Source organism: Orycteropus afer, unplaced genomic scaffold (genome assembly GCF_000298275.1).
Source record: "Orycteropus afer afer isolate SDZICR_OR568_19922 unplaced genomic scaffold, OryAfe1.0 scaffold00088, whole genome shotgun sequence".
Lineage (NCBI taxonomy): Eukaryota > Metazoa > Chordata > Mammalia > Tubulidentata > Orycteropodidae > Orycteropus > Orycteropus afer.
The window spans coordinates 7,715,923-7,740,448 of NW_006921675.1; the positions used below are offsets into that span (position 1 = coordinate 7,715,923).

At 47.4% G+C, this 24,526-nt stretch overlaps 1 protein-coding gene across 1 annotated transcript in view; it reads left to right on the top strand.

The window, feature by feature from the left end:
- GALNT16 (polypeptide N-acetylgalactosaminyltransferase 16) overlaps positions 1–23,715 on the top strand; it is a 187,160-nt gene extending 163,445 nt beyond the window's left edge. Inside the window, exons 7-15 of the mRNA XM_007942319.2 lie at positions 469–556; positions 2,799–2,883; positions 3,206–3,309; positions 7,793–7,919; positions 9,570–9,662; positions 11,669–11,752; positions 19,338–19,479; positions 20,189–20,305; positions 23,578–23,715. Of these exons, the coding sequence (XP_007940510.1) occupies positions 469–556; positions 2,799–2,883; positions 3,206–3,309; positions 7,793–7,919; positions 9,570–9,662; positions 11,669–11,752; positions 19,338–19,479; positions 20,189–20,305; positions 23,578–23,715 (978 nt within the window). The remainder of the gene's footprint in view (positions 1–468; positions 557–2,798; positions 2,884–3,205; positions 3,310–7,792; positions 7,920–9,569; positions 9,663–11,668; positions 11,753–19,337; positions 19,480–20,188; positions 20,306–23,577) is intronic.
- Positions 23,716–24,526: the final 811 nt, after the last annotated feature.

The following is a 24,526-nucleotide window of genomic DNA, read 5'->3' on the forward strand; positions in this document are numbered from 1 at the left end:
GTTGGAAAGACTCAACTGAAGCATGAAGAAAGATAAATGACAATCAATAAAACCACAATTCCATGCAGCAACACAAGAGCCACTTCAGGCAGTACATGTCCCAAGAATTGTGTAGACTATGATTGTGAGAGCAGCTTAAAGGAAGGAGAAATCTCTTCAGCCTGCAGCAGTTGAGGGGGAGCTTCACTGAGGAGCTGAGTTCCCAGCACGGTTCAAAATCACGTGAGAGGAGAAGACTGGGAGAGCTAGTGTGTCCATGGGATCCGGGTGGGACCTCCAAGGAGCCTGTGTGTGGTGTTGCAAAACAGCTCCTGGGAGCCTGTCAGAGTTCTGAGGTGGTCCTAGGAATGTCCTGCTGGGAGTGCTGAGGGCCCCATGCCTCAGAGAGACCTTCTTTCCAGGGCAGGTGACTAGGCCTTTCTTCAGAGAAGCCCCTGACTTCACACCATCTTGTGTCTCCTCTCCTAGGACCACACTCGGGTGGTGAGCCCCATCATTGATGTCATCAGTCTGGATAATTTTGCCTACCTTGCGGCATCTGCTGACCTTCGAGGAGGTGGGTCCTGCTCCCTGGGGAGGGTTTCTAGACCTGAAGAGAGGCAGGTGAGGGCAGGCAACAGCCTGAGGTTGGTGCATTTTGTCTCAATTGTGCCAGAGAGCCCCACGTACCACTTACCTCCAAAGAGAAAATGAAGAAGGATCAAATGGAGACCTAGGATGGGGACCAAGGGCTACAGCTGGCAGTTTCAAGCTCCTGATGCCATCAGTGGCAGAGACAGGGATAATCTCCAGTCCTTATCGTCAATATTGACACATCCTTCCAAAATGCTGCCAGCTTAGGGACCATGGTCACAATTCCCTGCAGAAGGGTATGATGTCACAGCTGTCTTGGGGGTGGGAGAGGGGTCTTTTGACCTTGTAGTTCATCACTTGACATGAATTCCTAGCATGTACACCCTGGGGAGAGATCTAGACCTGGGCTGTCTAATGTTGTTGTTGTTGTTATTTGCCATCGAGTGGGCCCTGACTCATAGCGACCCCTCCTTGGGTTTCTGAGGCAGTATCACACGGAAGTAGGATTGCCCAACCTTCCTTCCGAGGAGTGGCTGGTGGGTTTGAACCACCAGCCTTCTAGTTAGCAGTCAAGTGCCTTAGGCACTATGCTACCAGAGCTCCTAGGGCTGGTAGCTGTCTAATAGGATAGCTATTAACCACACTTGAAGAGGCAGTGGTGGTCCGTGGTAGAATTCTCACCTTCCATGCAGGAATCCCAGGTTTGATTCCCAGCCAACACACCTCATGAACAGCCACCACCCATCTGTCAATGGAGGCCTGTGTGTTGCTCTGATACTGAACAGGTTTTAGTGAAACTTCTAGACTAAGACAGAGTGGAAGGAAAAGCCTGGTGATCTACTTCCAAAAACCAGTCAGTGAAAACTCTACGGATCGTAACAGTCTGATCTACAACCCATCACGGGAAAGGCATAGGGGACTGGGTGGAGTTTCATTTGGTTGTACATGGGGTTGAAATGAAGCTGACTTGACACAGCTAACAACAACAAGCCACAGTTAGCTATTGAGCTCTTGAAACGTGGCTAGTCTGAATCAAGATGTACTGGAAACATAAAATACACACCAGGTTTCAAAGATTTAGTTGGAAAGAAGGTAAAATGTCTCATTTGGAATTTTTGTTTAAATGATAATATGTTGAGTATGTTGGATTTAAATATATTATAAAAATTGCTTCCATGTGTTCTTTCTCACTTTTTTGATGTGACTACTAGAAAATTTAAAATTACATTTGTGGCTTACATCCTATTTTAGAAAGCTCTGATCTAGACACAGTGGCTACACCGTTCCGTACAGTGGACAATAGCCATATTTGGTTATTTAAATGTAAACTAATTAAAATGGAATTAACTAAAAAATACAGTTCTTTAGTCATACCAGCCACATTTCAAGTGCTCAAAAGTTAAATAAGATTGTTGTTCAACTCATAGTGACCACATATGACAGAGCAGAACAGTCCCATTGAGTTTTTTAGGCTTTAGCCTTTATGGGAACAGATTGCTGGGTTTTCCTCCTGCACAGCTACTGAGTGAGTTTGAACTACCAGCCTTTCTGTTAGCAGTCAAGCACTTAACCGTTATGTCACCAGAGCTCATTCTTAAATAAGGTTAGTGGCTACCATATTGGACAGCATATATATAGACCATTTCCATCATTGCAGAAAGTTCTATTGGAAAGTGCTGCTCTAAAGAATTTGCTGCTGGGAACTGGTGGGCACAGTAGGTTTGCCATTTGGGGTCTAAACTCCTAATAAATGGACACAGACATTAGTTAGATCCCTTGGGTGGGATTCTCAAGGAAGCTAGACATTTCCCTTTTGGGAATCACCTCAGGGCCTTTGCACCTGCTGATCTTTCTCTATCCCCAGGTCTCTGCCTGGATCCATCCTTACTCAGGTTTCTGACTTTAGCTTATCAGAGACACTGACTACTCTTTCTAAACTAGCACGGGCACTTCTCCTTTATTTATTTATTTTTTACCCCTGACTGATACATTATCCATTTATTTCTTTATCTCTCTTGTTTCAGTCTTGCCCATTGGACTGTAACCTCTATAAGGCCAGGGGCTTGTCTCATTCTGAGAAAGGGAATGGCTGCATGTTGAGCCCAGGGTCCTCAGTGAGCCAGGACTCTGATCAAGAGAGACTGAGGCATAGCAGAGTGAGGGGTGTCGACAGCCCCAAGTAGGCTCTGCCCTGAGCCCCATCCTTAACCTGATCTGTCCCTTAGGATTCGACTGGAGCCTACATTTCAAGTGGGAGCAGATCCCTCTTGAGCAGAAGATGAGCCGGACAGACCCCACCAGGCCCATAAGGTCAGGGCTGCTGTGGGTGCTTCCTTTGCTGAGTCAGAGGCCTGGGTGGTTCCTGGGAGGCTGTACCTGTCACCTAGAGCTCCTGAGGGTGCACAAGCTAAGCTCTGACTCTGTTCTAGGCCCTTGAGCCCTGTCTCCAGGGTCAGAGAGGACTGAGGGCATGAGAACAGTTACAAGGGACCAGGGAGCTAACCAGATGGCCTGCCCCAAGCACTCTGCAAGCAGAGGCTCTAAGGGAAACGGCCACGGGTCCTGGGGCTGTCTGAAAGCGCTCCTGCTTCTGGAGCCCATGCGTTATGGCCTCATCCTCTCCTGCTCCCAGGACACCTGTCATAGCTGGAGGAATCTTCGTGATCGACAAGTCCTGGTTTAACCACTTGGGAAAGTACGATGCCCAGATGGACATCTGGGGTGGAGAGAATTTTGGTAAGTGGAGAAATAAACAGTAAAACCTGCAAAAGCTGGAAACTGTGTAAGTCAGAAACCTGTCAGAAAAGGAAAACTGAAGTAATTTCCATTAAAACAAGGGATAGAAAAGTGGTAAGACTGCACCCTGTCAAAGGCAGAAAACTTTGAGACCCAGAATAGCAAGGCAGTCTCACTGAATTCCAGCTTTCCCAGGTTTCACTGTAGTAATATAGGTAACCCTCAGTGAGTGCTTTCTATGCATGAGAACTTGTCCTAAGGAATTTACACGTATTAACTCACTTCATTCTCACAATGACCCTAATAACAAGTACTGTTACTATTATTATCTCCTTTTGCAGATAAAGAAACTGAGGCACAGCGAGGTCAAGTAATGTCCAGAGACACACAGCTAGTAAGCAAAGGGATTTAAGTGCTCAGGGGAAGCGTGTGGCCACATGTGTGTGGCAGAACATGCAGACTGTGTCATGGACTGCAGCTTAAACAGTAGGGCTTAAAGAGTAGGGCTGCTTCCCTACTCTACACCTACTTGTTAGCAGAAAGGCTAAGAGGTGGGCAGTAGAAGGTGGTGGTTGATGTAAGCAGTGGGGTCAGATGGGATCAAGGGGCAAATCTAGATCTTACCACCAACAAGCTGTTTGGCCCTGGGCAAGTTAAAATTTACATGAGCTTCAGTTTCCTTAAGAGGTTGTTAAAAGTACTAACTGAGATAATGAGCTAAAATAAATGGCCTGTGCTGGCCGCCATTACCACTACTCGTGTTGCCATAAGGAACCCTCAAGACCCAGACGGAGAGGAAAGCTGGGGCAAATGTTCCAGTAGGTACCTGGAAAAGGCCAGAGCTGGGCTCGCTGCCCCAACACACACACTCACACTCACACACTTCTTCACATGTCACTCAAGGGCCACGTGGCACTATGGAAAGGTCACAGCATGGGTTGGAGCCTGGATGCAAGTGTGTGATATCTTTGGGTAAATCAGTCAGTCTTTTGGAATCTGTTTTGTTTACAAACCAGGAAGTGAAGAGCATCATCTCTCAGGGTTGCTGGTGAGGGTCAAGTTCAATACAGTGTGTGTCAGGCAGAGCCCTGGTCCTGGCAGGGACTGCACACAATGTGAGCCCTTTAAGAAGGGTTTACTAGAAGGCCTAGATATATGGTGGGGGCAGGGTCTAGGGAACACAGAGAGTGTAGTATTGGGTAGAGCTGGTGGCCACTGGGAAGTGTAACCAGCCCTGGATCTGCCTGAACTGTGTGGAAGGAGCCCCTGAGGAAGAGAAGGCACATGCAGGCAGCCTGTGGCCCCCAGATTGAGAAGGCTGGGGATAACTACTCACCTTTACTCTCCTCATGCTCTGATCTCCTGTTGGTGCCTCCTACTGGCTGAACCTGTCACCCCCAGGGAGGGAACCCCAGCGGTGAAGCCCCCCACAGCAGTCACCCAGGTACAGAGCAAGGTAGAAAAAGCAGGAGAGTGAGCCTGGAAGGTTCTTGGTGGCCTGTAAAATGCCAAAGCCTATTCTTGCTCTTGTAGTGGACCCAGTCCCTTCCCACTGTTTCCTTTTTCATCTTGACCAGCTTCCTCGTGAAAGAAGTAGGGCTGGTGGTATCACCCATTTGACAGATGAGAAAACCGAGTTCCATGCGTCTCTAACAGTACCAAGTGTTGTGGAATGTTATCAAAGCCAAGTTCTGTGTTCCTGAGAAGATGTTGGGAGCAAGACTTTTTGTTCTCTCTCTCTGATGGGCAAACAGATAAGTGGTGGGACCTTAACACAGGCCTGATCCCAACTCACAGCCAGCTATAGAGGAAACAGGCATTGGGTTTTCTCCCCCATTTGTAACTCTTGGAAACCATTTCCAGGCAGGCATTTGGAGACATAAATCCTGAGAACTGAGGCTATGTGACCCTTCCCTTCCGACCCCTTTTCATGTGTTTTGGGCCTCAGTGACCTCCTTTGTGTCCCAGTCTCAGCCTGAAGGGAGCTTTGGCAAAACCGGTTTCCTGTAAAGCCTTGCAGGGATGGAAAACTAGCAGTCTCCCTCACTGTGTCCAGAGGCTGTTTCTCTGAGGCAGGGCCTGACAGAGAAACAGTGAATAATCAAATAGCTAACTTCCAACTCCACCTGAGGCGAGGGCACTGTGGTTGGGAAACTTGAAAGGTGAACTGTGGAGTGGTTCTGGAAAAGGTTTTGTTTCTTAGAAGAAATTCAAAGGAATTTCTAAGCTACCGTGGTGCTCAAACATTCAGCTGCTGGGACAGGTTCTGAGCTGTGAGACTCCCGCCGCTGGTGGGTTTGAGCCTTTCATTTCATTCCTTTGTGGAAGAAAAGGAGATGCCCAAACTGAGACTCACTCCTGTGTCCCTCAAGAGACCCAAACCCAGGAGCCCAACAGCCACTGTGAGTGAGGGTGGTACATGTGTAAACCTTGGGCTTCACATTAGGGACTTTTTTTCACATAACATAATATTAATCACTTTAAAGGTACAATTCAGTGGCATTTAGTACATTCATGTTGTTGTACAACTACCACTTCTGTCGATTTCCAGTGCATTTTCATCATCCCCAAAAGAGAACTATGTCCCCCTGTTCCCATTCCCCAGAGCCCCTGGCAACCACCAATCTGCTTACTGTCTCTATGGATTTACCCCTTCCGGATATTTCATATAAATGGAATCATTATGTGATCTTTTGTGCCTGATTTCTTTTAGTCTGCATGCCATTTTCAAGGTTCATGTGTCAGTATTTCATTCCTTCTTATGGCTGAAAAATATTCCGTTGCATGTATATACCACATTGTGCTTCTGTATTCGTCAGTGGATAGACATTTCAGTTATTTCCATCTTTTGACCAATGTGAACAGTGTTGTCGAGAACATTCATGTACAAGTAATCGTTTGCATACTGGTTTCCACTTCTTTGGATATAGACCCAGAGTTGAGTTGCTGGGTCATGTGGTCCTTCTCTTTGACTTTTTGAGCAACCCTCAAACCGCTTTCCACAGCAGCTGCACATTTTACCTTCTCACCAGCAGTGTATGAGCGTTCCAGTTTCTCCACATCCCCTCCAATATTTGTTATTTTCCATTTTTTTTTCATGGTAGCCATCTTAGTGGGTGTGAAGTTGTACAAACGGCTAATGAGGTTGAACATCTTTTCAAGTGTTCGTTGGCCATTTGTGTATCATCCTTGGAGAAATGCCCATTCAAATCCTTTGCCCATTCTTAATTGGGTTGCTTGTCTTTAGGGATCCTTCTAAAACATAGTCAGATTATATCACTCCTCTGCTCAAAATTTTCAAGGGCTCCAATGTCACTCAGAACAGAAGCCAAAGTCCTTACACTGGCCTTCAGGTAAAACGCATGTGAAATTGCTCACCACATATTAATAAGTAAGCAAAAGTAAGCCGTGCTCACCTTGCTTAGTGGGTGGGCCTTTATCCTGAGTGCACCTTCATCCTCCTTCCCTCCCCTTTTGCTTATCACTGGGACAGCCCAGGCCAGCTCTGCCAGGCAAGGGCTCCCAGGCCTGGCTAGGGCCACCATTGTGCCTGGGACTAGAAGAAGCCAACTGAGGAATGGGCAGACGGACCAAGGCTGGAACGCAGAACAGAATGGCCTATTTTTATTTATTTAAAAACAACAACTAGAAACAAGGGTTATGGAGTTTCTGGGACAGGAACGAGGTATTTAAAGTCACAGGGTACCCAACTTTAAGGTTAATATGAAAGAAAATAGGAAATTAGGAGACATTATGTGAGGGTCAGCCTGCTGCCAAGGTGGGTCCTTGCCAGAAATGGTGATCCATGGGCATAGAAAAGAGTGGGTGACCTGTGATGTCCTCTTCTGGGGTACAGAATGACCACTGCTTGCATGTCCTAATACTACCAGGGGCCACAGGAATCTGTAAGAGCTCTTTTAGCTTCACCAGCACTATCTAAAGGAAGCATGTCTTAAGAGGACAAGCAGGGAGCCTGTAAATGGAGACCACCTGAGCCAAGAAGGAGGTCTGGGGCCAGCCAGAAAGAAACCAGATGGAGTAGCCTGTGGCTTAGTTGTTCATGGCTTTCCAACCTCACAGGCATCCAGAGCTGGCTGACAAGCAGATGTGTCCTCCTTAGCTCATGTCTGATGGGGCTTTCTGGGCAGAGGCTGGAAATGCTGCTGTTTGGTTACATTTTCCTTTAACTTATTGTCCTGATGTTCATTCAGAGCTTTTCTCATTGCTCTCCCAGGGATCAAATGTGCGGAGGGTGTGTGTGGGGGCGGAGGGTGCAGTATGCATGAACACACACATGCATGGGGTGAGCAGTCAGGAACATGTGCAAGGAATGAGTGTACCCCATTTAAACAGGCCAGGGAGCTCTAGCACCATAATGTCTCCAATGAGACACCAAAGAGAGAAGTCCACCCCTTCCCACCTTCATTCAGTGGGGACTTGCCAAGGGGCCTCTTCCCCTCCTGACAGCTGCCATCTCCTGCAGAACTCTCCTTCAGGGTGTGGATGTGTGGTGGGAGCTTGGAGATTGTCCCCTGCAGTCGAGTGGGCCACGTCTTCAGGAAACGGCACCCCTACAACTTCCCTGAGGGCAATGCCCTCACATACATCAGGTAGGTCCTAGTGGAAAGAGCACTGGATTAGGAGCCCAGACTCCTAGGTTTTAGACCCCGGCTCTGCTAGTTATTCACCCTGTGATTTGGGGTAACCATTCCCCCTCTCTGGGCCTTAGTTTCCCCCTCTAGGTCTTACATTCTGGAATTCCAGGCACCTTCAGACATGGAAGGATGGAGGTGGGAGTATTACCACTAAATCTTTCTTGAATTTGTCTATAAGACTTGGGAAACTGGCCAAAGGACTAACTGATCACTGCCCTCTACTTATACTGGTCATGAGTACCAGTGTCCCAACCCTGACTTGGTCAAGCATCCACCCACCCATATCCCACTATCTCGAAGGGAAGTAGGCAGGTCTTGGCAGACCACCCCAAGACCCAATGTCCTGATGGAGGTGGCAAGGGATGGGTGGGGTGTTTTCATGAGCATCAGGATGAGTTCTCATCAGGATGACTCTGGACCTGGTGAGTTCCATGCTTACGTATGCAGAGTGGCACAGCCTGGAGCAGCAACTACCCACATCTAGCTAAGTGGCTACTGTTTAGTTTTGCTTCCCACTGGACCGCATTTTTATAAGAGTATAATAATTTTCATAGGAGTAATACATGTTGTTATGTGCTGTCAAGTCATACCCGAGTCATAGCAACCCCTCCTTGGGTTGCCAAGGCAGTATCACTGTGGAAGTAGATTGCTCAACCTTCCTTCCAAGGAGTAAGACATACTCATTATAAAAGCCAAAGCAAAAAATATATGTTACATATATACATCCACACATATCTGTGTATGTATTTTCACTTTTATGATGTATATAAAGAAAAAAGCAAAATTCTCTTTTACCCAGTCTTGTCCCTATATATCCCATTTGCCTCTCCACAAATAACTACTGCTAATAGATTGCGGCTAATCATGCCAAGCCTTTTGATTCATTTTCAAATATATCTTAAACATAGAGACACACAGACACCCATAGGTTTGTGTGATTTTGTTTTTATATAAATAGAGCTCTGGTGGCATATTGCCTAAGGCATTTGACTGCTAGCCAGAGGCTGGTGGTTCAAACCCACCAGCCACTCCTCAGAAGGAAGGTTGGGCAATCTACTTCCGTAGTGATACCACCTCCAAAACCCAAGGAGAGGTCGCTATGAGTTGGATTCAACTCGATGGCAGTGAGTTTGGATTTTTTGGGGGGTCATGCTCTATTTTTATTTTTTGCAGCATGCCCCTTGTACATTCAAGACTACATATATTTTCATGTCAGGGCATACTAACCATCTCATTCTTTTTCAAAGCTGCCCAGTAGTCTACTATGTGGAAGTAGTTAATCACTCTTCTGCTGATGGGCACTTACGTTGTCTCCAATGTTTGGTTAAACAAATATTTTTATACATGTCCTTTGTGCTCAGATGTGGGTATTTTCTTTGACTAGATTTTAGCAGTGGAGAGTCAAAGAATATACATACCTACAAAGTTGAAGGGTGTAGACAGATTGTCCTCCAAAGAGATTGTACTAATTTAAACCACCCCAAACGAGTATTGTTTTGCACACACTTGTGAGATTCTCCTTGCCTAGTACCATACAGAACTAATCTTGATCTTGACCCTACTGACTCCCTGTTGACTTTATTTTGCTGTTTCCTCTTCTTTCAGGAATACCAAGCGCACTGCAGAGGTGTGGATGGATGAATACAAACAATACTATTACGAGGCCCGGCCCTCAGCCATCGGGAAGGCCTTTGGCAGGTGGGCCCCCTCCTGCTCTCCTACTGGCCTCCTCCTACACATGTTAGCACAACCTTAGCAAAACACAAAACGGTGTGTCCATCAAGGAGCCACTCACAAGCTCTTTGAGACTGAGCTTCCACTCTGATGGGCTCTTCTGGGCCCTGGTAAGGTATGCAATGCAGAGATAAGACCTAGTCCTTGAGGAGCATGAGAGCATATGGGGAACATGAAGAGAGAAGGCTCGCTGGTGAAAGAGTTGCCCCATCACAAGCTATCTACAGGAAAAGGGGTGTGCATGGAAATACTGAGGGAGAGGCTGTCCACAGAAAACAGTTAGTTAGGGTCTTGCCTCCACCCCTCTTGTTCAAAATCTGACTGTGGTCTGTTAGCCTGTTTTCCTGTCACAGACTACAGTCTAGTTAAGCATTTCCAAAATGCAGATGGGCTGTGAAATCAATTTAGTGGTCATGACCAACATTGAAAGAAAAGAGAGAGAAATAGAACACTATAGATTAGATCAGTACAGAACAGAATAAAAAATAACAATTGATTGCAGTTAAGTATTACTTTGTGAAATTATTTCAGTTGCGTGTATGTACTTAAATCTCTGTTGTATGTACTAGATCACAATGAACGTGTATTTATTTTTTACTTAAGACTCTGGTCAAACATTTGAAAAGCATTATTAATGGTGATAAATGAGTGTATCTCTACTTATAGCTACCCTTTTCAGTAAGAGTGAGATCACGAAATACTTCTTTCAATGGGGAATTAGCAGCTACTGAGGCCCAACCCATGCCTGCTTCTGTGCTAGGCACTTTATATCCTTCAATTCATTTGATTCTCACAAAAACCTTATGAGGTAAGTGATCATGTCCCCAGTGATCATGTCCCCATTTTACTGGAGGAGAAACTGAGGCTCAGAGAGGTGGTGGTTCCAAGGACCCATGAGCTTGCTCTTTGTAGAGTTCTTGAAAGATATTTAAAGATTCCTTTCCTTGTTGTTAAGGAATCCTGGTGGCACACTGGTTAACATGCTTGGCTGCTAACCAAAAAGAAACATCAGCAGTTCAAACCCACCAGCTGCTCTGCAGAAGGTTGTGGCAGTCTGTTTCTGTAAAGATTTACAGCCTTGGATACACTATGGAGCAGTTGTACTCTGTCTTTTAGGGTCGCTATGAGTCGGAATTGACTCGGTGGAAGTGGGCTTTTATTTTTTTATTTTTCTTGTTGGACCCTTTCTCCTAAAGTGGAATGCAGGAAACGAATGCTATTGGTTAATTAAGACTTTGCTCCCTCTCTCTAAGAACCAGTTTATCCTAACTGAGGTCTCAGAGGGGCAGTGGTAGTAGCTCAAAGGTAGAATTCTTACCTTCCATGCCAGAGACCCTGGTTCGATTCCCAGCCAGTGCACCTCATGTGCACCACCACCACCCTGCCAGTGTAGGTGTGTGTTACTATGATGCTGAACAGGTTTCAGTGGATCTTCCAGACCAAGACAGACTAGGAAGAAAGGCCCGGCGATCAACTTCCAGAACTCAGCCAATGAATGCCCCACAAATCACAGTGATCCAATCAGCAGTCGCTCATGGGGATGACGTAGGCCCAGGCAGTGTTGTTTTCCATTATGCGTGAGGTTGCTTTGAGTCAGGGAGACTTCATGGCAGCTAGCAACTAACTAAGGTCGCCAGTAAGAAGCCAGGAGTAAACCATGGTTCCCGGTGGGCAAGGTTCTTCCTGAAAGGTGAGCTCTGATCAAGACTTTGAGAACAGGAACAAGGAATGGCCATAAGACCTGGGATAAGCTTGCAGGTCAGATAATGATATAAGGCAAATGGACAAGCCAAAAGGGACAAGCTCCTGATCCTTGACTTCTGAGGCAGGTGGGAAGAGGAAGCTGACCTGCTAGGGCCTCAGGGTTGCTGTCGGTACAGGCCTGAGGAAGGGCCTCTGCTGTCCTCTCTCTGACTTCCTCCGGCATCCCCTGCCAGGGGCCAAAACCTGAGCCTTGCCTTCCCCTGCAGTGTGGCTACGCGGATCGAGCAGCGGAAGAAGATGAACTGCAAGTCCTTCCGGTGGTACCTGGAGAACGTCTACCCAGAGCTCACGTGAGTGCAGCCTTCCCTCCTCCTTGTGTGCCTGGCCTAGTGCAGCTGGTGGGGTTAGCGAGCTGTGGCAGCAGGAGCTTGGGGGACCTCCACTGCGCTTAGATCTCCCTTCTCAGACAGTCTGACTCTGGCTGCTGGTGTTTATCTCCATGTGAAAGTTCTGGGGGAGCCGAGAGAGTATTATTACCAAGAGTTAGAAATTAGGAGTGGTAGAAGCTGAATGTCAAGAGGCCGGGTCCTAAAGGTAGAAGTGGACACTGTCGCCTTAGGAAAGCAGCACTGCATAAGATAGCCAAGGCCACAGAAACATCCATCCCCTTCTGCCCTGTTCTCCCCCTCCTGGGAATTTCTCCCAAGGAAGTAAAGCAACCAAAGCAAAATGCTGTTCGCTAGTAAGTATTCATTGCAGCTCTTTCTGCTGCTGTGAAAAAAAAAGAAAAGAAACAACTAACGATAGTGCTACGTTTAGTCAATCTCTGTACACCAGTTTAAACAAATATCATGCAGCCATTAGTAGTATAATCATAAAGACTGTGAAAATAACATGGGGAAATGTTTGTTCTCACAAAGGAGGAAGGAAATGTAAGTGGTGTGTACACTAGGGTTGTAGTTGTTATTATAACTCCCTGCATTTTAAACACTCTGTGCTTAATAAAGCAGTAATGGTTGGGGGTGGGGTGGACAGGTCTTTTTCTCTTGTTTTAAAATCCTTCCCAGTGTCTTGCTTGGTGACTCCTTTCCTCACCTCCTCAGAGACTCTCCCAGGCCACTCTCCGTTAGGAGCGCCGCCACCCTCCCTGACGTGCCCTGCTTTATTCTGCACTGTAGTCCTTATCACCATCGAGCCTCTTATGATGGGCCAGTTACTTTTCGTTCATCGTCTCCCCCCACTTAACCATAAACTCTATGAGGGTAGAGGCTTTTACCTGTTTTGCTCTCTACTTCATCTCTAACATCTAGACCATTCCTGTCACATACCAGGTGTTCAATATATATTATTGAATGAATAAATTGCATAATCAATGCTTCTAAATAATGTCTTTGAAGTCAGCATTCTCCCTTCCACAGCAGTCACCTTGGGGAACTGAGGATTTTCCATGGCAGCCAGCTTTCTCCCGAGGATGCTGCTATGGCTTTCTGGAACATTCCTCCTCTTTCAGAGTTGTCCTCTGACCTCGCATATCCTCAGAGGAGGTCCATCTTTGTCCGTTGAGGACAGACGTGATTCTTGGAAAGCAGCCAGAGTTAGGTTGTAGCCAAGTCCAGTGGATTAGCTAGATGATTAACTTAGAAATGTAATTCTGAGTTCTAAATAGAACATGACACTAACGTAACAAAACTAAGCTGACTCTGGGAGCAGTTTCCAAGGAACTCCAAAACTATTTCAACAAAGGCAGCATCCTTGAAGAAAGTTGGCAGCCTGGATAACCCCAGCTCCCCAGGCAATAGCAGTGAAGGGAAGAACATTAATTTAAAAAAAAAAAAAAAAAAAATGTAATAAATGAATAACTTCCTGAAATGACTACTTTTAAGGCCACAGTACTCATTCAGATGTGTTATTTTTCAAGACACTGGGGCCAAAAGAAGAGTCATTTCTTGACATTCTGACAGAGTTCAAACAACATTTGGATGGTGTCCACAGATTCCAGGCCTAGGGGGTGGGGACTGGGAAGGTGACGAGCATGTGTGGGAAGTGTCAGGGAGCCGTGGGCTGTGTCTTCCTCACCACACCCAGTTCCCCATATACAGTGTCCCATGACAGCACCTGAGAACCAAGAGGAAGAAGTATTTTATAACTATCAGAAACAAGGATTAATCACAAAATAAGAGAATGGGTGAAACCAGCTGTGTTAAATGTACATAAGTCATCTTCCGTTTTCTTCTGTCACTGTTCAAAAGTTAACAAAAGGTTTTTTTGTTATTGAGATAGAAGCCCCACAACTGGATTCCTCAGGTGGCTGACCCCCAGACAACTCCATCATGTTCTGCCTCAGTTCTCAGAGTGAAGGGCCAGGAGTGGATCAGCTTGTTGGTTAGAAAGGAGATCTCTGGACACAAAGGGTATCCGTTTTCTTCCAAACAGGGGTGCCTAAAAGTTGTCCATGCTTGGAGAGGGTCAGGAGGGAAACTCTGAAGAGGCTAAAGGAAGAGGCCTTTGTTTCCTAGGCCTGCCTGTGGTCCTGTAGGGCTCTGCTTCTTACCAAGGTCAAAGTCTGGTGGCTGGCCTCAACAAATGTTAATTACTACTTTTGTTAGGACTGCCAAGAACAGTTGTGCAGGCTGTGCATTGCACAACCACACCATATCTGCGAGTGTGTTGCTCACATAGTACCGTGGTATGTTTATTGTAACACCTCCTGGAAGATAGCAGTAAACTCTCTCCTTCTAACAAAACCAGTATATTTTGACCATTTTCTAACAGATGCCAGTGGAGTGTCTTGAGGAAGGGGCACCTATTGCTGTTTCCACAAAGACATTGTAAGGGCTCGTGGCAGCCTAGAGGCCATCCATAGAGTTGAAAGCAGATGCAGACTCAAGAGGTCTATCCTCCAAACAGGACACCTTAGCCTGGCCTTGCCAGGGAGCTGGGGAAAGTGGTAATGACAGCTTTTTCAGCTGCCCCAGGGCTGCAGTATCCATGGACACCTCAGGAGCTGCATCTGGTCTTGAGGCTGCTGCCTGAGTCCAAGGTTTGCTCCATAAGCATCAGTGGGGGGCCACTGGCCATTGCCACGTGAAGGCTGACCAGCTTGCTCACCTCGCTAAGCAACAAGGGATGAGACAAGGCAGAGGGGAGGAGGGTCTGGAACAGTTTCTGGACCCTTCACTGTATTCCTCCAGAGTACAATTCTCAAAGAGGAAGACCTGGTGACCTGCCCATATACCAAAAACCAAATCCACTGCCATCAAGTCAATTCTGACTCAGCAACCCTACAGGACAGAGTAGAGCTGCTCCATAAGGTTGTAAACCTTATGGAAACAGACTGCCTTGTCTTTCCCTCACAGAGCGCTCGTGGGTTCAAACGTCTGACTCTTTGGTTAGCAGCCGAATGCTTGAACTGCTAGGCCACCAGAGTTCCTTTGTCCTTATTGTTGTTGTTGTTAGGTGCCATCGAGTTGTTTCGGACCCATAGCAACCCTTTTCATGTACAACAGAACAAAACACTGCCTGGTCCTGCTCCAGCCTCACAATCTTTGCTGTGTCTGAGCCCATCGTTGCAGCCACTGTGCCAATCCATCTCGTTGAGGGCATTCCCGTTTTTCACTGATCCTTTACCAAGCATGATATCCTTCTCTAGGGTTTAGTCCCTTCTGACAATATGGCCAAAGTAAGTGAGATGAAGACTGGCCATTATCAACTCTAAGGAGCGTTCCAGTTGTACTTCTTCCAGGACAAATTTGTTTGCTCTTCTGGAAGTCCCTATAGAAAGGGACTTTGTTATATTTCTTATAACAAATGCCCCTGGAAAAGCAGAGAGGACGGGGCCATTGTCCCCCAACATCTCACAGAGTGATAGGGATAATAGAAGCCCTAGCAGGGGTTGTAAACTCAAATCCTTAGAGAGGTCAGAATAGGTTGTATCAATAAGTAAAACAGTTGGGTGTGAGACAACAGATAGTAGTAGGGACTGTGGTAAAATAGGATGTAAAAGCTCCACCCAGAGGGGCAGCTGCTGGTGTTTACAGCAGATTAGTGCAGGCTCAGTGTGGCCTGACCTTGTTTTTCCAAATCAAAACCAAACTCATTGTCATCCAGTCGATTCTGATTCAGTAACCCAATGGAAGTATACTGTAGGGTTTCCAAAGCTGTAATCTTTACAGAAAGAGCCCTGGTGGTTAAGTGGTTAAAGCATTCAGCTGCTAAAAGAAAGGTCAGTGGTTTGAACCCACCAACTGCTCTGCAGGGAAAAGATGTGGTCTGCTTCCATAAAGGTTTACAGCCTTGGAAATCTTGTGGGGCTCTTCTCCTCTGCCCTGTAGGGTCACTAGGAGTGAGAATTGAGTTGGCGGCAGTGGGTTTGGGTACAGAAGCAGAATGACATCTTTCTCCTGCTGATAAGAGGTGGGTTTGAACAGCTGACCTTTCAGTTAGCAGTCAAGCACTTAACTTACTCACCAGGGCATCCTTTCTGTTTTTCCAACAGAACCTGGAAATCTAAATTTTTCTGTGAAACCTCCAAATTTTTTAGTATTGTTAACTAATTAAAAGCAATACCACCACCACTGTGCAGGTCAGAGTAAAGGTGCGTGGGGGTCAGATGTGGTTTGGGGACCAGCAGTTTGCCACCTCTGCTCTAGAGCTTCATATCTTTGCAAGGCGAGTCTCTTCCTGCTGCTTGTAGTTTGAGTGAGAAAGGGAAGGTGTCTCCCCAGGACCCGTGAAAGCCATCAGTTCCAGGGTTGCTTGGGCTTTGAATCAGTCCTAAGGAAGGAAGATCTGGTTTGGTTAAGCTCCTGCAGGGTGTCCACATCTAAGAACGTCAGTAATGTCCTGAAGGCCCCAAGGCCCAGCTCCTGGACAGAAGAAGCAAGAGGCAAATTAGATTAGGCAAAGGATGAGAAGCCTGCATGCCATGGGCACTGCAGGCAGCAGCCTCAGGTTTCTTACCCACAGGGTAAGACAGTGCTCAGTGGCGGGATTCTTGCCCACCATGAAGAAGACCTGGGTTCTATTCCTGGCCAATGTACCTCATGCACAGCAGCCACCTACCTTTAGTGGAGGCTTGTGTGTTGTTACGACACTGAACAGGTTTTAGTGGAACTTCGAGACTAAGATAGACTAGGAAGAAAGGCCTGGTGATCTACGTCCAAAAAATCAGCCAATGAAAGCCCTGTGAATCACAGTGGTCCACTCCACAACTGATCATGGGGATGGTGCAGGACTGGACAGTATTTTGTTGGTTGTGTATGGGGTCTCCATGAGTCAGGGGCCGACTCCACAGCAGCTAACAACAACAAGACAATTTTTTTATGTCATTGTGTGTGTGTGTCTAAGTATATTTTCCTATAGATATAAATTTTTTAACAACATAAAAAATCAAAACCAAACTCACTGCCGTCGAGTTGAACCCGACTCATAGCAACCCCTCCTTGGGTTTCCGAGGCAATATCACTATGGGAGTAGACTGCCCAACCTTCCTTCCAAGGAGTGGCTGTTGGGTACAACATAATATATAATGTTTTGAAACATGACCGTTTTACTTACCAGTTTACTTACCAGTTGTTGTGAACATTTTCCCACATTACTAGATGCAAAAAGTGCATGGGGTCAGCATCTTCTGACCTCCTGTAACTTCATAAGAGGGAGACAGAATCATTATCAGCAGCCGAAGGCTTATTCCTATGAGGACAGACATGCTGCCACCCTTCAGCCTTTTTACCAATTCTGACACCATCTGTCCCTCCCACGGCACTCACTATTTCTCTGCTGGGTTTGATAATTCATTGCAATGGCCACACAGAACTCACAGACAATACTCAAGGACATGCTCTGCTCCACTCCGCCAGCTATTCTCTCCTGATGGCAGTGAGATCCTCACGTTAGAGTTCCATGTACCTTACTGACATGGTCCCACCCCCACAAGGGGGTGTCCCTTATTTACGTTACTCACAAGCTGTCCAATCCCCTTGGTGGGCCACAAGCACCTTACATTTGCATAGTTCCACCCAGTAGTCTGGTGGGAGTCACAAAGACCGTGGCTAGAAGAGCCATGCCAAGTAATCACTGCACCACACTAGGTATTCTTCCACAGAGTCATTTTTAATGACTGCAGAGTTTGCCATCCTATATGTGAATCCGAATTTGCTGTACCCCATCCCGTATTGTTGGAGATGTAAGATTTCAAGTTTTCAGTGTAATCAACCACACTGACATGAATATCTTTTAGCTGAAATCTCTGCACACATCTATAATTATTTCCATAATAATTATAATCATTTCCCTAAGACATTCAAAGAACTGGAATTGTTAGGTCAAAGGTGTACATGTTTTTAAGGGCTTTGATACATAATACCTTATTGCCCTCCAGAAAAGTTGGGCCAATTTATGCCATCACCAGCAGGGTACAAGAAGATCCATTCCCACAGCTATTGCCAACATTGGACATTGTAATTGAAAAAAATAATAATAAAAATAAAATATATACACACACACATACACAGAGAAAGAGAAAGTGAGAGAGAGTAACAGTGGTGTGGCAGGGGCATCTGATGTCCTCTACCTTCACAAGGTGGAAGGAGAATCAAGATCAACAGCCTAAGGCTGATTCCTATGAGGCAGAGGTCAAACATACTCCACTTTCTAACCTTTTTTAACCAATTCTGACACCAGCCATCCCTCCCAAGGCACTCTCTATTTCTCTGCTGGGTTAGATAATTCACTGCAGTGGCCACAGAACTCACACACCACACACACAGTTATAGAGGTTATTAGAGAAGTAACAGGTTATAGTTCAGCATCAAGAACGACTCAGGATACAGTGCTTTGGTCAGGACAGCTTCTCAGCTGTGCCCACAGATGAGCTTTTTGGGCCAGCTGGCCTTTGCCATGTTTGGGCAAGTGTTACAGAGTAAGCTTCAGCCCAAAGGCACTCAGCTCTCTTGCTCTGTGGGTTGGCACACCCCCTGCAGCTACCTCATACTGTGGGCTGGATGCCCACTGCACCATCTCGTGCCAGTCTCCTGGTTCTGCTCCTGCTGGTTCTCTGCCACACTTGCCAGTGTTTCTCACCATCTTGAGCCATCTCTGGTGCTACAGCTGTCTATCTCCTGGGTCTAGAAGGTTCTCAGCACAGAGATCCTGGGTCCAAAGGACACAGTCCAGTCCTAACTATTCTTTCTGGTGGTAGTGAGTCACCCTTTTCCACATCTAGGATGGTTCATTTTAAGCCTAGAGGCATGGCAAAATTGACCAATCCCTTCATTAGGGTTCCATACACCTTATTTGCTTGGTCCCATACCCACAAGGATGTCATGTATCTTATTTACATTATTAGCAAGCCATCCAGTCCCTTGGTGGGCCAGTAGTACCTCATTTGCATAGTCTTACCTGGTTATTTGGTAGGAGTTACAAAGACTATGGCTAGAAGGGCCATATTAAGTAATTCACTGCAACACACACACACATATACACACACATATTTGGTAAGCAGTGGTGACTCTAATTTGTATTTCCTTGATCATTAGTGAGACTGGACATAGTGTTATATTTATGTATTTTAAATTGCCTCTTTAAAGCAACCCCTTGGCTGTCACTTTGAGGTTGGTTATTGAGCCAGAGTTAGGCTCCAGCTTCTCCCGAGGCTTTCTTCTCTCTGGACTAAGCATCCACGTGTTCAGCCTGAGCTCTCCACCCCAGGGTTTTCTCTGTCTCTGGGCCTGTTCTCATGTAGCTGTTCAGGAGGTCCCACTGAGGACTGAGACCCAGTCTTCCTGCTTGCTCACTGTCCTCTGCTCACCTCCCCTGCTGCCCCAAAGGACCCCTTTCCACAAAGACCTCAGTGTCCAGGGATCTGACTGGCAGAGTGCTAGGTAAGCCCAGTGTGGCAGTTAGAGGAGCACCCTGACCACTGCCTTTTCCCCTCAGTATCCCAGAGAAAGAAGTACTCCCTGGCATCATAAAGCAAGGTGTTAACTGCTTAGAATCCCAGGGCCAAGACACAGCTGGTGACTCCTTGCTTGGAATGGGGATCTGCAGAGGGTCTGCCAAGAACCCCCCTGCAGCCCAGGTAAGCTGCTGAAGACCCCTGGTCAGGCCTGGGAGTGGGAGGAGCCAATGGCATTGCCCAGGAGTGGGGTGAGGGGCTTCCCTCTGCTCATTCTCCTCCTGTCTACACCCTCCACAGACCTACCTTCCCTGTGTCCTGCCAGCCGTCCCCTCTCACTCGGCCCCTTTGGTCTGCTTTTACCACATCCCCGTCTCCTTTCCAGCCTGTCACACAGTCACCCTCTGTCCACCACACACTTTCTTCTTAAAGAGAGAAATGCTGTCCAAATAGCACCCAGTTCTTTCCTGAGATGCAACTTGTATGCCAGGGTCCCAGGACTGTGTGTGTGCACATGCAGTGTGTGCACACGGGGCCAGTATACCAAGTGTCCATGCACACATCAAAGCCAGAGCGGGTCATGGAGACCCCCAGCCTCTTCCAGCTCCCAGGCTGTCCGGTCATGGGTTCTTTCTCCCCCATCCTCCACTATCCCTTGGTACCTCTTTGATTTCTCTCTGGCCAGCTCCAACTCAGTTCCACCACCCTTCCAATATTTTATTGTGAAAAATCTCAAACATACAGAAAAGTTGAAAGAGTTGTACAGTGAATACCCATATACCCACCCCTAACTTCGACCACTGTTAGCAGTATGCTCTATTTGCTTTATCCCCTGTCTCTCCAGGAATCCCTCCATTGCTTACTTTGTGACTTTCTGGTCCTCATCTTGCAGGAGTGGCTGTTCCATGACCATCTCATCCAGCAGCAGGGGAAGTGCCTGGCTGCTGCCTTCCCCTCCCCTGGGGCTCTGGTCGCACTGCAGGTGTGCAACCCAAAAGAAGGCAGTCAGGTAAGCCTCCTCAGTCTGACTGGGGACAGTGCAGCCCCAGGTTGAAACATATAGACACAAATAGGTCCCAGAGAGTATCTATGGGGGCCTACATCAATGTCTGTTGTTGTTTGTTGCCGTTAAGTCAATTTTGACTCACGGCAACCCCTTGGGTGTCAGAGGAGAGCTATACTCCATAGGGTCTCTGAAAGCTCATGTGGAAGTAGCTTGCCTGGCCTTTCTTCCAAAGTGTTTTTGGGTGGACTCAAACCTCCAACCTTTTGGTTAGCAGCCCAGAACATTAACCATTTACCTAGAATCTGTGCTAACAGTTTTACGTAGATCATCTTAACATGTCCTCCCAGCAATCCAGTGACGTGGGTCCTGTTTCATAGGTGAGTGAACTGAGGCTCACTGAATTTAACAAACGTATGTCAGATCACGCAGCTAGTAAGGGGTACAGCTGGGATTCAAATCCAGACCAGTGTGACTTCTAAGCCCACAGTCTTAAACCGTTGCATAAGTATGTGTCTCCGCTGCCTGCCTGCCTGACTGGGGAACATAGACTCGATAGTGATTTCTAAGCATCAGGGACCAGCCTCAGGTGAGCATTACCTTTTCCATTTGTCACACTCTCACCCATGCTGTCTCCATTAATCCTGGGAGACAGGCTCTCCTATTGAGGAGGAAATTGATGCTCAGAGAGATGAAGTCACTTGCTCAGGACACACAGCTAGCCAGTGATAGGGCAGGAACTGGAAGTGGGGTCTCCAGAGTGAGCCTGACTCCCTTCTGTGCCCCCTTCCTGGCTGAGAAGGCTGCCCCACTGGCTAGGGAAAGGGACGTGAAGGTGAGGCTATGCCAGCCCTTCCCTGCCCACACTTCCTGGTCACCTTCGTGCTCCTCACCTTGGCCAGCCTGTGGGTCAGTATAGGAGTAAGGAGAGTGCCTGGCTCCCGAATTTGGCCTGCAGGGTTTCTTTCCAACTCTTTTCTATTTGCCTGGGTCAGCTCTCTCGTTAGGGACGACTGGCAGTTGGCTATTCCATCTGGAAAAGCAGCCAGACTCCCTCCAGCCTGTGTGTGTGCATGTGTGTGTGTGTGTGTGTGTGTATGTATGTATGTGTCTAAGAAAGCTGAAAGAGAGTGGGAGGCTGTGCCCTATCTGATGGACCTGCCAGACCACTTGTGAAGCTCTGTCTGAGTGGGGGAATGTGCCTGTCTTGCCTGCCCTCAGAATGCTCATCCTCTGCCCCCTGCCCTACAGTGAGGCCAATGCCCACAGTCTCCCCGAGAACCTACCTCTCGGACGGCAAAGCCCACCTCCACTGTCTCTTTGTTGAGGCCACACCTGGGAAGTATAGCTCCTAGGGTTGCCTCTATTCAACATTTCTCCTTTGGGGCTGAAACATCCATTTTCTCTTTTGTGCTGACCTAGCCTACAAGGCTTGAAGGAATTGCCCTTAACCCCATTCATTCTTCTTCTTCTGAAAGTCCTACCAGGCCCCACAGAACTCTGGGAAAGCAGTGCCTCTTCTCCTCCCAAGAGGACACAAGGAGCAGCTCTCTGTATGCCAGATAGATGCCTTCTAGAATCTAGGCTACCTTCATGGTTTTCCTTTGGTCCCATTTCCAAAGGCCCTTGGGTTTCATGAATTTGAGAGGTTCTTGTGAACTACAGCAGATGTGAGGGAGTCAGCAGGTCTCAGCTCAGACACTCCTCTCACCTCTGAGCCTGTCTCCTCACTTATAAGAGGACCATCCTCTACCTGCCTTGCAAGGAATCTACAGGAACCAAAAGAGGTGAGAGAATGCTTTGGCCAGGCCTAGAACTGAGTATCCAGGAGAGTCTTTGAGGCCCTGAGACTGTGCCTGATGGCTATGGTAGGAAGTGAGAACCTGCAATTTGGGGAGCACCTTCTAGTGATTGGGTGACTCATTCGCCCATTCATTCATTCATTCCTCAAAACAAACATGTAATGGGTGCCTACCTTGTGCTAGGGAATGTGCAGGTTAAGTTGGTGTCAAAAATAAAAGAAGGACATGGTCCTTGGCCCTAGGGAACTGACAGACTAGTGAGGGAGAAAGAGAAGGGAGTAGCCATTATGTTAGGAAAAACTGAATGTGGAGGTGGCACTAAGCATGGGCTATGGAACTCCCTGAGAGCCTTGCAATGCAGATGGATCAAGATCTTCTGGGAGAAGGCGTGGCCACATTCTGCCTGGCTGGCACTGCTTGGAGGGAAGAATATCAGGGACTAGAAGAGCACAAGGCAGTAGGATGTGGAGTTCCAGAGGGACCACAGTTCCTCGCCTACCCATTCTCCTTCCCCTTTATGCAAGGCCCCATGGGCCCAGAGAGGCTGATTCTCAGCCCTTGCCTTTCATAGCCCTGCATTCCCAAGGGGAGTCCAGGATTCACTGCCCTGTCTTCCACCCTGTGTACACTTCCCAAGTGGGTTCTCTTCTCTGCCCTGCCCCCTGCGGCTGGTACATTTATCTCTCTTCTAGCTGCTCCAATAAGAACATGGATCCCTCCCCATCCAAAACCTCTTGGTTCAGTACTGGTGTTTAGAGCACTTCCCATCTCTTAGAGAGGACAAGGTAGATATAGAAAGAGGGGAGAGGTTGCATGGGAGAGAAATAAAAATAGACCTATCTGGGTTTTCATTCTTCCCTGAGCCCTGAAACCTGAGTTTCAGCCTCTCATCCCTTCTCCTAAGTATTCCAAAAACACTCCATCCTCCATCCAAGCACTTCCAAAATGTTCTATAGGAGCAACCCTTCTCCTCGTCAAAATTGGGGAAGGTGAGACACCAAGAGGTGAAGGCATTGATTTGGGAACCCCTCATGACTGTGATAGAGGAACTCAAGTCCTCTGCCAGTCCCACTGGCCTTCAATCTTCATCTCTGCAAATCTGGTGGCTAATTTCCATTAAAAGGTGTAGGTAACTGACCTCATGGTTATGGCCAGGTCAGAATCTTAGGGCTGCAAGGAGAAGATATCTTGTTTGAAGAGCTAAAAGATTTCATCTAGGCCAGGACTCCCAACCTGAAATGCCTATAGGGAGCTGATGGGTAAGCCCCTAAAGGAGTAAAATATGGACCAACAGCAACTATGGTGAACTGGAGAGTGAGAGCCCCAGCCAACTGATGGAACATAGGACGCTGAGCCCAATGTTTAATGAGAAAAGAACTAACAACTGTCTGGTTCTAGGGGTAACTTATATACATACAAAATGAAACTACAGACATGGCCTTTATTTTAATCATTGTTTTCTCCCCCTACCCCTAGAAATGGAGGAGAAAAGGCTCTTTCATCCAGCAGTCGGTCAGCGGGCTCTGCCTGGAGACACAGCCTGCTCAGCTGGTTACCAACAAGTGTCAGGCGGACGCACCAGCCCAGCAGTGGCAGCTGTTGCCGCATACATGACTGTAGCCCAGGGCCTCCTGTACCTTTTGCATGAGACTTTGGGACCGGAAGGGGGTTAGGGTGGGGGACTGTAAAGCGGGTTGTCTCCATCTCCTCACATTTCTGCCAGAATCATCAGCAAATACCCCTGCCTCCACATACGTTTCTCCAAAGCTTGTACTGGGAGGGCGTTTGGGTCATACCCCAATGTTCTCTCTGTGGTCCTGGCCTTGCCCTGGGAAAAGAGATGATCAGGATGCTGGACTGTGGCTGGGCAGAGCTGGGCAGGTGCACCTGGCCCTTGTTTCTCCCCTCACCTCTTTTGTGGGTCCTCGCCTTGTTGCCTGTGGAGAACAAGGACAGAAGTCTACACAGGTCACGGGTCCTCCCTATAGTGCCAGGTATGAGAAGAGACAGGACGACATGGATAGAGAGGCTGATGGTTGGGGACAGAAGGAGGGAGAAGAGAGGAGCAGCCTGTAGAGTCAGGTAACGAACAGGAAGGAGGTGATCTGTCTGAGAGATGCCAAGCCCAGATGGTGGCTGCATTGGTGGCGAGGTGTGTGTGGGGCAGGGTGTGGGTTAGAGTCCTGGGGGCAAAAGTGAGTAGTTTGCAGAAGAACACAAAACAGAAGAGCAGCAAAGCCCCAAAGAACAAGGTCTTCTCCCTTGGAGGTAGTTTCTTCCCCCACTTCACCAGCCCCAGCACCTGAGCCCAATGCTGTACCTCCAGCTCTTCTGCTGTAGGTCCCTGGATGTTTAGCAAGAAGTTGCAGAGGGATCTTTAAGGACAGCCTTGAGAAATGTTTATCAAACAGACCCCAATTCTGTT